At 41.0% G+C, this 16,620-nt stretch overlaps 1 protein-coding gene across 1 annotated transcript in view; it reads left to right on the plus strand.

Annotated features, from left to right (window-relative positions):
* The window catches only part of adamts16 (ADAM metallopeptidase with thrombospondin type 1 motif, 16), a 194,209-nt gene that overhangs the window by 95,849 nt on the left and 81,740 nt on the right, over positions 1-16,620 (plus strand). The window contains exons 9-11 of the mRNA XM_073024361.1: positions 6,179-6,316; positions 12,530-12,683; positions 15,925-16,020. Coding sequence (XP_072880462.1) covers positions 6,179-6,316; positions 12,530-12,683; positions 15,925-16,020 — 388 coding nt within the window. The remainder of the gene's footprint in view (positions 1-6,178; positions 6,317-12,529; positions 12,684-15,924; positions 16,021-16,620) is intronic.

Here is a 16,620-nt window from a genome sequence, read left to right on the forward strand (position 1 = left end):
CTTTAATAGCCTTGAAAGCTGAGGTTTTAGGTATAGTTCAAGTGCTGTGCTTCCTTCACTCCTCATAGAAACGGAGACTGAGGGTAGCTTGTTTGTTTGTTTATTGATTGATTGAGATACGGCACAAACTGGGCCCATCCGCCCCTTCGAGCCAAGCTGCTCCGCAATCCCCCAGTTTAATCCTAGCCTCGTCATGGGACAAATGGAAATGATCAAATAACCTACCATCTTGCACGTCTTTGGACTGTGGGAGGAAAGCAGAGCACCCAGAGGAAACCCATGCAGTCACAGGGAGAATACAGGCACCGGCTGAAATGGCACTGCGTCCCCCTCCTGCCTCATAGAACACCATGCAAATCAATTCTGTTTACTCTGCTCGTTTTCGGATCCATGCTGCTCTTTCATCACCAAGAGTAGTTCTTGCTAACAGGATTAAAATTAGTAAAATTGGCTATGGTCATCCTCTCTTTTTCCCTATGGTGAATAATGTACTCAGAGAGGACCTGAAGATGTCCATTGTTTTACTTGCTTTAGAAAGAGTTTTGCTAACGTTACTACCTTCCTCCTGTCCTTGCTTCGAACCCTGCCTGCAGACTTGTGTAAAGTGCCATGTGACAATCTGCCATAAGGCAATGATGTGGTGTTAATACTAATCATTTGTTTTTGCTGAAAGTAAGCAGGATTTCAATTATTCCAGACTCACCAAGGGTTTGGCATGGCTGTTATAGTGGTAAATTCCAGGAGACTCTTCTATCAACAGTGCTTGCTTATTTACTCCGAGATTCTCAGTCCAAACTTCATCTATAAATGGCTGTCCTTCATTGTATTTCATTCTAAGGATCTGAGCTATCTACTTTAGATATGTGAATCTACAAATTTGTTCAACTGGTTATGTACATAGATGGGACTGACTGAAAGTAAAACAGTACCAAGAGTGATTTTCTTGAATAGATTAAGTTTCCAGGCAGAGTGCCAAATTTACAAGGTCAGTCGCACAAACAAGTGTGAAATTCCTATATTGCAAGATTATAATTTGATCATTTTCTCATGTGTCTAAATTTTTTTTCTCAGCATTTATCACTTAATGGAAGAATGACACATTCTGCGTTTTCTGTCTGCAGAAAATCAAAGCAAAATCGAGCCATTGAGTCCGCTGGGCCATTCCATCATGGCTGATTTATATGTCAACACTCATCACTTTTCCATAAAAATAAACATCTTTTCATTGCTTCCTCCCAGCTTTATTAAACTTGCTGCACTTGAGCAGCAGCAGTTTGGGGTTATTATTTTATGTTAATTGTCTGGTCAGCTCGGAGGAAGAATTCTAAATCGTCAGGCTTAGTTTGGATTCAGATTGGGTTTTAATTTTCTACTCGGGCAGAGCAGCAATGATGAAGAAATTCCGTGGAATTCACTCTCACCATATCAAAAGCCAAATGAGAAAAATGCTGAGCTGTATTTTGTGGTGAGAGTTTTTTTCCCCCCCGATAGCTTCTCTGTCCCATTCTCTGTTCCTCAGTGGCTGACACAGGAGGAACTGTAGCCCCCCCCCACCCCCCCGGGGAGCATAAGCCATTGATCACCATTTCCAAATGTGCATCGCAGCGAACATTAACAGCGACCTACAGAAACCCTGAGCGACCGGCTATTCCTCCCAACTCCCAGACAAAGGGTCATTGAAGAAAGATGTAATTTGTTTCTGTGACTGCGGTCTGCTGCTTTACAAGGGGCCAGTGACTGAGGCCTGAGCTTTCTGTACCATGGCGCCCACAGATTAAAATACTGGAGATTTTATTGGCAAGTAAGTGGTATCCACCCATTTCATGAACCTGTAGCTGTTATGAAATTGTTCCGGGAGTGTCCTGGGAGTGACTTCAGTTCTGCTGCTGTAACTTTGCTAAGATGTGGCAAAAAATTAATAAGTGGGTTTTATGTTGGACTACCAGCAAGACCAACTCTGGGACGAAATGGAACTCACTTTCTGATCAGAATCAGGTTTAATATCATTGATGTACTGTATGCCATGAAATTTGTTGTTTTATGGTAGCAGTACAGTGCAATGCATAAAATATACTATAAATAATAATAATAAATGGAATTATATATAAAATTAAGTAGTGAAAAAAGAGATCAGAAAATAGTGAGGTAGTGTTCATGGCTTCATTGTCGGTCCAAAATCTGATGGTGGAGGGTAAGAAGCTGTTCCTAAAACATTGAATGCATGTCTTTAGGCTTCTACATCTCCTCCCTGATGGCGGCAATGAGAAGGGGGCATGTGCTGTTTGGTGCGAAGTCCTTAATGATGAATGATACCTTTTTGAGGCATCACCTTTCGAAGATGCCCTGTGCAGTGGCCTCAATGTACCAGACAGTGATGCAACCAGTCAAAAGCCAGTCAGGTGTATGGGGTTGAGTGGGATCCGGCATCAGCCATAATGGAGTGGTGAAGCCGACTGGCCTAATTATGGCCTAATTCTGCTCCTATGTCTTATGGTCTAATGATCTAAAATGCTCTCCATGATACATCTGTAGAAATTTGCTAGAGTTTAGTGACATACCAAATTTCTTCAACCTCCAAGAGGACCACAACCTTGCGTAGGGATTGGAGATTTGCATGCTCAATGACCCAGAGAGCTACATTGGCTGGAGTCAAGTCCTTGTGCTTTGGCACTTGGTAGGGTCACCCATGCCAAGCAGGTCAAAGGGTAGAGGACAGACTAAGAGTGGTCTACCAGTTCTCCAGGATCGAGGGTTCAGCTCAGGGCTAACAACCCTGACAGGTCAGAAAAAATTGTGACGGAAACAGCAATGAAGAATCCTTCTATGCCTGTGTATGATGGTATGGACAGACAGAGGTGGGAGGCCTTCATTGTTGCCCGAAACCCCAGTGTCGTAACGAGTAGTAAGTAACTCTCTTCAAACTCCTGATGAAATACAGACACGAGCGTACCCTCTTCAGAATTGCATCTGAACGTTGGGCTCAGGATAAATCTTCAGAGATACCGACACCCAGGAGCACAAAACTGCTCACCCTTTCCACTGCTGATCCCTCGATGAGGACTGGTGTATGCTTCTTTCACTTACCCTTCCTGAAGTCCACAATCAACTCTTTGGCCTTACTGATGTTGAACGCGTGGTTGCTGATGCAAAACACTGGGATGCAGTACACCAGTTTTACGCCCTGGACCATGTGTAAGTCAGCCACATGCGTACTCATGCTTGTGCGCAACCACTGACCACGTGGATTTCCTCTGTGTGTTCCAGTTTCTTCCCACATTCAAAAGATGTATAGGTTAGTATCTTACTTGGTCACATGGGTGTAATTGGGTGTGGGCTCATTAGGCCAGAAGGACCTGTTACTGTGCTCTAACTCTTAACTAGAAATATAAAAACCCACACCATCATGGAATCGAACCCCAGTATTATATATCACTAAGAGCAGAGGTCCCATTATAGAGAGTCCCATCGGCCACTAGGCAAGCTAATTCTGAATTAAGACCAGCCAGAAATCTATTCAAGGTTCATTTTATTGTCAAAGTATGCATGTACAATACAACTCTGATATTCATCTTCTCCAGATAACCATGAAATACAGAAGAAAAAGTAAAAGAACAAAACTATAAGACCTGAAGGTGCAGAAATAAGATTTTGATGAAGCAGTAACTCTATTTTTCTGTTCATAGCTGCAGCCTGACCGACTGATAACTTCCAGCTCTAATATTGAATTATCAATCTTACTGGCTGCTTTCCCAGCATCTGTCGTCTGAATAACTACAGGATACCTTTTTCACACTTTCATTTTACTTATAATGAAGCTCCCGCACCATATCAGAAATTGTAATTTCATACTTTCTTCCAGCATGTTATTGTGAGTTCTTGCCGAGTTTGGCCACAATGGTTGTGCAGGAGCCAGAGGAAGGTTGACAAAGATGGGAAGTGTTTTTAAAATGAATAATCTTGTAAATGTTTTGGTAAAGCTCCCCTGATGCCTGGTGTATCTAAACAGACAAGTACTGTGCCTTGTGTAACTTTTATTAACAACATTCATGAAGCTATAGTAAATTATTAGATCAAATGTCGAAGTATTTGAATGCCTATTTTGTGCTGTCTTTCATTGGTTCTATTATGGCCATTGTGGATTTATTGAGTATGCCCACAAGAAAATAAATCTCAGGGTTGTATATGGTTATATTAATTCATAAATATTGGTTATTCAAAATTATGGTTATATTAATTCATAAATAAGAATTCTTAAGTAAGAATAAGAATTTAAAAGTATAAAATCTATTGCTCCTGTGGATTTCATTCTTAACAGAAAGCACTGGACATGCATAGAGAAACTAAAGTAGACATGTTAAAAGTCTTCCAAACTTTTTTTAAAGTCAATGTTTAAAAAAAAATTAGACTGGTAAAAACCAATATAACAATTGCTAAGTTGTGAAAATGTCAACGTTTGAGTGCACGAAAGTGCAGTACTTTCAATTACCAGTACGGTCGGCACTGTACAAATTTCTGTCCAGGGAACTGTACCAAAATAGGAATCCTCATTTTGGAAACACTTTCATCTTTAAAATTCTTCCTCTGGCTCCTGCGCCATTCATCTGTGGCCTGACCTGAAGTGAACCAAGTACAACAGACTAGAAACAGAACTGCCTTGCTGTCAAAGAATATGATACATTAGTTCCCATTAATGAAAGTTTTAGGAGCAAACTGGTTGGTAGCTTATTGCTGCCCTGACACGGTTGGATTCCCTTTCAGCACTATAATGGGTGATAATGTTCTTTAATTTTTTTTCTCTTTAGTGAGATCCAAGAAAGGGCATGAGAACAAAATGCCCTTTAAGAACGAAAGGCATACAATCTTAGCCAAAATAGGCTGCCAAATCATTGTCACCCAACATACAATGCTACTCAATCCTAAATTATTTTGCAGAAGCTTTGATTAAGCTGAATTACATATAGAAATTTATTGTCAGTGTTCCTTTGAGCAGTGAACAAAGGACATTTATATTTATATTAACTTGCTTTGTGTCTCAAGTGAATGAAGTGTTGGGTCCATTGAGTTGATTGAGACCTGACAGCCAGCTGGGCCACAGCATGTCTCTGACTGCTAGATATACTTGACCAAACGTGGAAGTCTGAAGCTAGCTTGGGTGTCATGACCATTGAGTCCAGAAGTGGCTTGACGATGGGACATACTTGGCGTCTGACTCTCGGCTTTCCTCCTGGGAGGGCCAGTTTATGAATAACAACCCCCCCCCCTTGTTTGATTGTGGTCACCAATTTTGTGGGAAGAAAGTGCTCGAGTTATTGTACTTAATGTTTTTAAACTGTGCTAAATCATTTTCAAAGGTTCAAAGCACTCTTACTGTTAATGTATGTATGCAGTATACAACCCTAGGATTCATCTTCCCACAAAGCAAAGAAACACAGTGGAACCTGTTCAAAACAGCATCGAAGACCCAACGCACAAAAAAAAGAACAAATCGTGCAAACGGCAAAAATGAATGAATAATGCACAGAATATTAAGCATCAGGCTGCAGTGTATTTGAAACAGTCTCGGGGTGTTCAATTCCGTTCAATTTAGCGCTGTGTCATTCATTGTCCGCCCCGACCAAAATTGCGCAAAACAGCAGTTGAGAAAGAAGTAACCAGAAACCGGAAATGCAAGACAACATGAACTGCAGAGACTTCGAAAAATGAGTCCAGTCTACAGACTGCACCAATCAAATGTTGCCTAAGACCCAAGACTCCTGCAGCGAGAGGGAGGGGGGGAGGGAAGCCCATCTAGTGCAGGTAGAGGGCGCTCAACACCTTCTCGCCATCCGCTCTCGTACTCATTGAGCTCAGTCTTGCTCGATGCTTTAATCGGGTCGAGATTTGGAGACGATCATGGGTTTGCGCTCCGCTATTAGGCTGCGCTTCCGGTCTCAACCACTCGTAGTTTCGCCTCTACCCTGTCTGGTGTGAATGACGCTACCAAGAGCATAAGCCCTTGACTCCAGCCAGGATATCCCTCCAGGCCATTGAGGCACGCAAGCCTCCAAATTTTACTTCAAGGTTGTGGTTCTCTTGGAGAAAGTAGACATAATAGCTAGGAATTACTTACTGCCTGAATCTGAAGGTTTTATGCAAAGGGCTCGTTTCTTTAACTGAAACTTCTTATTTTTGCCTCTAGTTTTGGCATGGTTCACGATGGAGAGGGAAATGTGTGCAAAAAGTCTGAGGGTAACATCATGTCACCAACACTTGCTGGTCACAATGGAGTCTTCTCATGGTCAGCCTGCAGTCGACAGTATCTCTACAAGTTTCTGAGGTATCGCCCTGATTTACTACATGCCTTAAGCATTATGCTTATAGTTTTATATGTTAAAACGGGAAGCCCAAATTGAATCAATTGTTTGGAAGAACTGTGGTAGTTTATTTAAGGGGTAATTGTCTGATTTTTGAAATTCCTGAGACCATAATGCAAACATTCAGTTATAGGGTACCTGAGTATGCAAATATATCAATTTTTAGTACCGTATGTATTTCTGACAACCAAGGATGAAAGACAAATACAGTGGATTACAATTAGCTGGACAATTGATTAATCAGGGCAGCTACCTATTGGGGATAATCATTAAAGGATAAAAACTAATCAGGAAAATTGCCGGGATTCTTTCATTATTTAGGACGTTATGCCACTTGGGTCAGGAAACTTGGTGAACAGGTTCTAACTAACATCAGTCACATGCATTTGTGTAGCCATTAGATGCTACACTGCGGTTAAAGTGAATGGTTTTAAAATAGTGACAGTCGTGTGTGTTTGTGTTCAAAAAGCAGTGTTTTTTGTCACTGATTGTTGGCAAGAAATAACCAGTAAAACAACTTAGGATTGTTTTACTCACTGCGGTTTCAAGCATTCAGGCTTGGAGATGCCAGAAATGGCCAAGAGTGAAAATAAAATGATTCACTACTTCAACGGTTGGATGACAAAGACTTTGAAGGTATCAGCAATCATCTTGACTGTTACAATGAAAGAGAAGATTTGGAGCTTGCAATCATCGAATTAATTGAATGAAGGCAGTCCATTATCTGCACAAGGTGTCAACACTGATATGTTCTCAGTCAATCAAAAGAACATGGCAGCGTACACTGGATGAATTCCTCCATCGATAACTATTAGGAACTACAGTTTTATAGTATTGTAGTAGTATTGCTAGTGTTTAAATTTGTTCTGTATTTCATTTAAATACATAATTTGTTACTCAGTTAAATTGTATTTTGTCTTTTTAATACGGTTTTAACTACTTCCGTGAAACTTCGGCTAATTGTGGCTGCTGCTTAATTGGGCCAAAATGTACTCATCCCAATGTGTCCCAATTAACTGGAATCCACGATAGTGGGTTATAAATAAAATCGCACTTCTAGAATGCATAATGAAAACAGGAAATACTGGAAATACTTATTTTACCAGACAATATCTAGGAAGAGAGAAAAAGAGTTAACTTTTCCAATAAATAAACTTCTTTTAAAATGTAACAGTTTTCCAGTGGTAACAAGGTAAAGAAAAGAACATAGAACATAGAAATCGACAACACATTACGGGCCCTTCAGCCCAAATGTTTGCCGACCATGCAAGCTACTCTAGAAACTGCCTAGAACTTAACTCTGTTTTTCTAAGCTCCATGTATCTATCTAAGAGTCTCCTAAAAGACCCTATTGCATCTGCCTTTACCGCTGTCACTGGCAGTGCATTCCACGCACCCACCACCTTCCGTGTGAAAATCTTACCTCTGACACCCCTCTTATACTGACTTCCAAGCACCTTAAAACTATGCCCTCTTGTGTCAGTCATTTCAGCACTGGGAAAAAGCCTCTGACTATCCAAGGGATCAATGCCGCTCATTATCTTATACACCTCTATCAGGTCATCTCTCATCCTCCGTCGCTCCAAGGAGAAAAGGCCGAGTTCACTCAACCTATTCTCATAAGGCATTCTCTCCAATCCAGGCAACATCCTTGTTTACGCTGCTCTGCACCCTCTCTATAATATCCACTTCCTTCCTGTAGTGAGATGACCAGAAATGGACACAGTACTCCAAGTGGGGACTAACTAAGATCATATATAATTGTAACATTACCTCACAGCTCTTGAACTCAATCCCACGGTCGATAAAGGCCATCACGCCATATGCCTCCTTAACAACACTGTCAACCTGCACAGCAGCTTTGAGTGTCCTATGGGCACGGACCCCAATAGCTCACAGGTCCTCCACACTGCCAAGAGTCTTACCATTCATATTATATTCTGTCTTCAAGGAGTTGGAAAAAGGAGACGATAGATGCAGAGGGACATTCTGTGATTGAGTGGAAAGGAGGAGATGCTGAACAAGAAAAGGAATGATGAATCCAGGCAAGATGTGGTTGATGTGGAACAAATATAAAATTAAATAATGGATTTGAAGAAGCTCAAAATCCAACAGCAGAGCATCATTATTGGAAGCAGAACATTCAGCAAAATGGGAACAATGGTTAAAATTAATATTGAATTCCAAAAGGCAGCAAGGTGCCTGATCAAAATGGTAGATCAAAAGTGACGGCAGAGTACTGTAGCGGATAGCACAATGCTTCACAGTACTAGCAACTGGAGTTCAATTCCCACCGCTGTCTGTAAGCAGTTTGTATGTTCTCCCCATGACCACTTGGGTTCCTGCAGTCCAAAGACGTACAGGTTGATTGGTTAATTGATCATTGTAAGTTGTACCCTGATTACTCTAGGGTTAAATCAGGGGTTGCTGGGTGATGTGGTTTGAAGGTCCAGAAGGGCTTATTACAGGCTGTATCTCAATAAATAAATAGATAGAACGCCGTTCCCTGAGGCCCTGTTGAATTGTACTGAAACAAGATAGGAGGCCTACTACTCAGAGTCCGTAGGAGTGATGTGGAGAGCTAAGGGTCAGAGAACTATTCAGCATCACCTCAGATTACAGATGATCACCAAGAGAGTGGTCTGGCCACCCCAGTGTCGAGTGTACCTCAGTGTAAATGAATCCTTTGATCATTCAAATCATTTTGCCTGTACTGATTTGTTTTGGACCAATTATGCAGTCTGACTCGCGTGCTTCTTTCTCATGGAGTTTCAGTTTTTGTCCAGCATTGTCAAGTATTCGTCCAGCCGTTTAAGTGAAACGGAACACTAGCGGTACCTCCCAAACTCCATGATATTTACAGGCAAGAAAAATGCAGTAGGCATATTTCAACACCATCTCCTGTATCCGCTGCATTAACTTGGAAACATACAGACACGGGGTTTAAATCCCGAACTCACTATCCTTCCCCAGAGTTCAGTTCAAGAAGGTGGTGTACCACCAACATTTTCTGGAAAGCACACGGTACGTCAGCATTGTGGTTACCGTAATGCTATTGCAGCGCCAGGCGACCTGGATTCAATTCAGAGTGAAGAGTTTGTACATTCTCCCCATGGCCACATTGGTTTTCTCTGAGTCTTCTGGTTTCGTCCCACATTCCAAAGATGTAAAGGTCAGTAGGCTAATAGGTCACATGGGTGCAATCGGGCAACACGGATTCGTCTGGCCGGAAAGGTCTGATGCCCTGCTGTATCTTTAAAAAAGTAAACACAATGCTTGAAACATCCCCATCCCGAAAAAGAATGGAGAGGAACCTACCTCAGCACATCTTAAGAGGAACCATGAACTCAATGGTGGAGGCCCTTAAAGACAACAACCCTCAGGTTATGTCTGCTACAGTGTTCAACATCTCCGTTCCTCATCACTTGCATTACCGTGGAGGAATAGAGTGAACGATGTCAGTCAGACTGAAAGACTTCACTTCATACAGTATGCTCGACCATCTCTGTGGGACAGTATGCCTGGCGCCGATGTGCTATTTAGTACGGGGATTTCAGATATAGCTCTATTGCGTAACAGTATTGAAGAAGATGAAATAGTCTTGTCAACATATGGTCCTGACTTAATCCCCGAAGTTTACCATTATCACAGCATTGTAGAGGCCAAATACAACTTGGATGATTGCTTCACACAGCCCTTTGTTCAGTATGCAAATGTGACCTTGTTCATTTTCATTCTCGGTTCAACTCCCGTTCTGATTTCCCTGTTCTTGGCCTCCTACGCTGCACCATGAAGCTTGCCAAACACCATCTCCGCATTTTATTGTAACACTCCAGATGCAACATAGGTTTTAATTCATTCGATAACAACTCAGAAGATAGAACACCACAGGACAGTACAAGGCCATCTGGCCCACGATGTTGCACCGACTTTCTAACTGACTTCCTCCCACATAGCCCTGCATTTTTCTTCCATCCATTTGCATACCTGAGTCTCTTAAATGACCCTACTACCTCTGCCTCTACCACACCATCACCAGCAATAGTCAGGTGTATAAATGGAGGATGGGAGGATGAATGCAAAGCCCTGGTGGTGGACTCTTCTGCCATCTGCAGCTCAATATTGGTAAGACAAAGGAGATGGACTTTAGGAAGACTAAGCCTGCACTGTTACCGTTGATGATGAGGACGTGGATGTGGTGAGGACCTACAAGTACCTGGGGGTGCACCTGGATGACAGGCTTGAGTGGAGCACTAACACGGAGGCTGTGTACAAGAAGGGGCGGAGTTGCCTTTACTTCCTGTGGAGATTGAGATCCTTTGGAGTATGCAGGCCTCTCTTTCACATGTTCTACCAGTCTGTTGTCACCAGTACAGTCTTCTATGCAGTGGTGTGCTGGGGCAATGGCATCAACACGTGTGATGCCAACAGGCTCAATAAACTGATTAGAAAGGCTGGCTCTGTTATAGGAGTCAAGCTGGAGGCTGTGGTAGAACAAAAGACCTTATGGAAAATCCTGGCAATTCTGGACAATGTTTCTCACCCTCTGCACGCCTCCTTGGCTGAACAGAGGAGCACTTTTAGTAATAGACTAAAACAACTGTGCTGCTCCAAGGAGCGCTATATGAGGTCATTCTTACCCCCAGCAAGTGGGCTGTATAATTAGTCAACCTGTAGGCAGGAAGTGATGATCCCCTCCTGTTAGACTGTTTAAGGTAACTTTTTCCTTTCTACGTCTCTTCAAATATTTATATCTGTGCACTTGTAAGGTTACTGTGACACTGTAATTTCCTTTGGGGTCAATAAAGTATCTATAAATCCCTTCCTGTGTAAATATCCTCCTGTACATTCCTCCAATCACCATAAAATTGTGCCCTCTTGTATTAGCCATTTCATCCTGAGACAGAGGTGCTGGCTGTCCACTCTATCAAGTCACCTCTCATCCTTCCTTGCTCCAAAGATAGAAGCCCTAGCTTGCTGAACCTATCCCCCTAAGACATGCTCTCCAATCCAAGCAGCATCCTGGGAAATCTCCTTTGCATCCTCTCTAAAGCTTCCACAGTCTTCCTATAATTGAAGGGTGCAACACAGAAAATCTTCCACATCTCGGCAATTTTTTTCCAGCTCCGCCCAGTTCCAGCTGTGCAGCCACAATGTCTATGTGCGTGGGAGCATTTCAGTTGCAGCGTGGCCGCACACCCGCGCAGCTTAAAGGGAGCAGTGCCTGTTGATGACTTTCTCCGTGACAGGCAGCGGGAGAACTTCCTGTATTTGCCAAATTTAGTCTTGCTTCCTCTCTTTATAACAGACTATGTTCATGATTATGGCATCTTTGAACTCCTCTGGTGTATGCTTCTCTTCCCAGACAGGATTGTGGATTTCATCCTTAAGTTTTGGAACTTCTGCAGTCGCGTCATCTGTTCTTAAGCTGTTTTGAAACCACAGTGAAGTCAATGCTGCTTCAGTATTAAATAGGGATTTATGCATTTCATGAATCTGTCACATCTTCCTCAAAAATACATGTTTTCATAGTTTTTCCAGTATTATGCCTTGGTTTTGTATAAATTTATGTATATTTTAGTTTGGTTTCTAAATATTGATTAAAATTTGAATTATCAAAATGGTTTAACCGATAAATGTGCACTATTAATAAAACAAAGCAAACTGTCATTTAAAACTTTAAACTTAGAATTGGCCTCCTAATTAATTTAATGAAATGATCTAGACTCTCTTGAAAGATTCTGCCCTTCCTTCTGATATATTATACAATTACTGAAAAGGTGAGATTGCTACCATGAATCTCAAACAAAGCTCCATCTTGTTTACTGAAGTAACCCAAGATAAAGGTTAAAACAGTTCCAAATGAAATAGCTCATTATCATATTTAGCTTTGGATCAGGAGTATTTGAAAATCAATATGCAGTGTGAATTTAGTCTAAGCCAATTACGTTGTACGGAGAAATTCATGTAGCCAATAATTTTCATGAATTTTACATGTTAAAATACTTTGTATTTTGCAAAGGAAGAAATTAAAATGATCACAGTGATTCTCGGTTTAAGTTTTTTTGCGTTGTTAGTTCAACACTTTAAAGAACTTGTGCCCACTTTGCCATGGAGGTTGTCTTTTTAGCGTTGTGAATACTGCAGACTCTATTTTTTATGCCACTTACATGCAGTACTTCCCAAGCAACCTGTCTTGCTGATGAACCAAAGCCAGCAAAGGAATACAGATACCCAGACAAACTACCAGGAGAACTCTACGATGCTGACACACAATGCAAGTGGCAATTTGGCGAGAAGGCCAGACTATGCAGGCTGGATTTTAAAAAGGCAAGAACATGCTCTGGAACTTTAATTGTATTGCTTTTTACTGAGAATACTTAACTATTTTTGTGTTGATTGCCATATGCTAAATTATTCCAAATAAGAGATTTAATAAATATTAACTGGCGTGTTAACAGTACTTTCACAGCAGGGAAACCAGCACCAGAGCCAGCAAAGGTATTGAGGTCGAGCAGCATTGTGGAAAGTTTTTTTTTCCACAAAGAACAAGAGTGGAACTGCCAAGTCTCATGCCCTTTGGGTGACAAGATGAGAGAGTAGAATGAGACTAACAAAAGTAAGTTATTTTAGACTCACAAAGCTAAAAGCAGCAGGAAGCCCAGAAAAGTAAAGGAAATATAACAGTGAAATCTAAAGTCAGTAAAAAGAGAGCGTGAAAAAATACTGCCAAATAACATCAAAATAAATGATGTTTTATGTGCACAAGAGATTGTGTAGTTGCTGAAAATCATGAGTGACACACACAAAATGCTGGAGGAACTCAGCAGGTCTGGCAGCATCTATAGAAAGGAATAAATGGTCAATGTTTTGGGCCAAGTCCTAATTAAAGACCCCATAGATGCTCCCAATGACACTTTAGAAGTTCATTAAAAGCTAGAGGTTAAGGAAAGAGACAAGACCTAAAGAGGAGGTTGAAAGTGTGGATAAGATTCTTTATGAATGTCTTACAGCTGTGAGTGAGGCTGAAGAGGAAGAATGTGAAATATTAGGTGAGAAGGCATATTAAGAGAAAATATTTCGCTTCAGTGAAGTGTTAGAATCTTTGAAAATGTAGTAGTGTTTCCACAGATACCAATATTTAGTATCCTAAAAGAAGTGTTAGTATCTTTGGAAGTTTATAAGTCATCAGATCCAGATGAAATGTATCACAGCTCTGAAAAGAAGCATGAAAGGAAATTGCAGAAACCCAGATCATTATTTTCTATCCTAGGTTTAAAGAGTGCTGCCTGAGAATTGGAGAATTACCAATATACTATTGTTTAAAAAGAGAGAAAAGCTTTAATAACAGCCAATTTGTTTAATTAATGTCAAATTTTTTTAATCATTTCTGAGGAAAAATTTGAGTCAACATTTAGAAAAACAAAAATTAAGCGGGAACATTAAATGTAGATTAGTTAAGGGAAGTTTCTGTCTACTTGGAGAGAAGTTTTTTGAGGTAGTGAGGAGGGCCAGATGTTTCGGGGAAATATATGCCCCTCTTCAAAAGGACCTTCAGAAAATCTTGGCCAGCAGATCCCTGCTCTCTGCAGTGGCCATGACGTATCTCGGGACAGTGACTGTTCCAGCCCTGGCCTGGAATCTGTCTCCAGAAAACCTCACCATGCCTGAAGATGCCCACCATTTTCCAAACAAGACCTATATGGCAGATTTTCAACAAAGTAAAGCTTCTTTGACATTAATTGGATCAAAATTGACTCCATGGCAGGAATCTACAGATTTACCAGTGTTTCATTCTGAAGGGCTGTTATCAGTGAATTCTACAGGATGTAGTACTTGTTTCCTTTGTCATACAAATAATTCATTAAAGATTTAAATGAATGCAGAGGGCATGATATAGAAGGCCTTGAAGGCACTAACAACACTAAATGGCTGTATGCCCGGAGAAAGGGTGCATGCCTCAGCGATCACTTTCCCAAGTTGTACTGATCAGGTATTCGTTGAAGGAACTATTTCAGAGCATCTTGTCCAACAGGTCCCTGCTCTCTACAGCTGCCAGGAAGTGTTGCACTGGCACGTCCAAGGGTAGTAACTCTTCCAGTCATGACCTGGACTTTGTCTCCAGAAATTGTCACCTACAGGAATAATACCATGCATTGCTGAAAATGCCTCAATCATCCAAACTCCCGATGGATCTACAGCTCATCTTCAGCGGTCACTAAAGTGGTGATGGTTTGGGAGGTTGGAAGTTGAGTGTAGATGTTGGGCTACCCTTGTCAATTAATGATAGACTCAGTGTCTGTGTATTATTTTCTTTTGCTCTCTCTCTTGTCTGTCTTTTATGCCCCATATGCAGCAATGGCTAAAATATTTACCTCAGTTTTTTAGTGTCTGTTAAGTCTCTCTGAGCTATCCCCTCTTAGTATGATATTTTATAAAACTCTGTTAATTTTCTCATACACTTTTCCTCACATTATCTGCTTCCTTTAACATTACCTTTGTCCTCAACTTTCCCAACGAGCCATTGAATATGGACTGAATCCATTGAAGCCTGTCTCCAGCCTATCAGCCGATACTTAGTGTTAGTTACCCAGTGGCAGATTGTTCAGACCAATGCTTTTATAATTGTTGAAGTTAATTTGAACACTGTAAGCATGATATTTAGAGAGATTTGGGTGCATTTCGGCAGAGGAGTAGTGAGGGAGTCTGTAACATGGCGAGATGAGGGTGATACAACAAAATCCTTAGACGTTTCAAAGTTCAAAGTAAATGTATTATCAAAGTAAATATATGTCACCATTTACAACCCTGAGATTTGCTTTCTTGTGGATACACTGAATAAATCCATAGAATAATAACGATAACAGAATCAATGAAAGACTGCATCAACTTGGGCATTCAACCAATCTGCAAAAGATAACAAACTGTGCAAATACACAAAGATGGAAATAATAATAATAAATAGATAAGCAATAAATATCAAGAACATGAGATGAAGAGTCCTTGAAAGTGAATCCATTGGTTGTGGGAACATTTCAATGATGGGGCAATGAATGAAGTTATACCCTTTGGTTCAAGAGCCTGATGACTGAGGAGTAATAACTATTCTTGAAACTGGTGGTGCGAGTCCTTCAGCTCCTGTACCTTCTTCCTGATGGCAGCAGTGAGAAGAGAGCATGTCCTGGGTGGTGGGTGTCCGTGCTTTCCTGTGACAATGTAGATCTGCTCAATGTTGGGGAGGGCTTTAACCATGATGGTCAGAACCGTATTCACTACATATTGTAGGGTTTTCTTTTCAAAGGCATTGATGTTTTCATACACAGGTGTGACACACCCAGTCAATATACTCTCCACTACACATCTATAGAAGTTTGCCAAAGTTCGGACTAAAGTTTGAACATTTGAACTAACCAACCTTTTCCTGTTCTTTGCAACAGAAGTCCCTTGATGGTGTTAATTCAAAATTAATTTGTAGGACCTTAGCACCAAGTTTAGAAACAATTATTCATTCTTGTTGATTGTTCTCTACTGGCAGAATGCTTTGTAATTGAATTGATTTTGTATCATTAAGGACATTTGTAAAGCACTTTGGTGTCACAGAGTTGGCCGAAGATGTGAGACAAAATTCATGCCAGCTGCTGAGGGCACTGTCTGTGGCCCTGACAGGGTAAGGCAATACTTTTGCTATTCCATGAAGAATAGTTCCTGAAATGTACATTTTTAAACGTGTTCTCTTATGAAAATGTTATGCATTGCAAAATCTTGTCAGGTCAGTGGTTTTTGTCTGCATCTTTATAGGTGTTAAAGTTAATAATTCCCTTTCTGAAAATCAACTCTTAAGTGTTTTTATACTCAGTAATATCAATAACCCTTGCTGTAGAATTCAACCAAAATCCCGGATCTAATTCCATTACCCGTAGACAAAACTCTTTGTCACCTGACAGTGCGTGAACATCTTTACGAGCTCTTAAGTTAACTTGAAACAAACTTCTATTTTATTTATTTTTTGTAATTTTTTATTATTCATTTATGGGATGTGGGCATTGCCAGCTAAGCCTGCATTTATTGCCCATCCCTAGTTGCCCTTGGGAAGGTGGTGATGAGCTGCCTTCCTGAACTGCTGCAGTCCCTGAGGTGTAGGTACACCCATGGTGCTGTTAGGGAGGGAATTCCATGAGTTTGACCCAGTGACAATGAAGGAACAGTGACATGTTTCCAAGTCAGGATGGTGAGTGATTTGGAGGGGGATTTCCAAATGGTGGCATTC

This window comes from Hemitrygon akajei, chromosome 20 (genome assembly GCF_048418815.1).
Source record: "Hemitrygon akajei chromosome 20, sHemAka1.3, whole genome shotgun sequence".
Lineage (NCBI taxonomy): Eukaryota > Metazoa > Chordata > Chondrichthyes > Myliobatiformes > Dasyatidae > Hemitrygon > Hemitrygon akajei.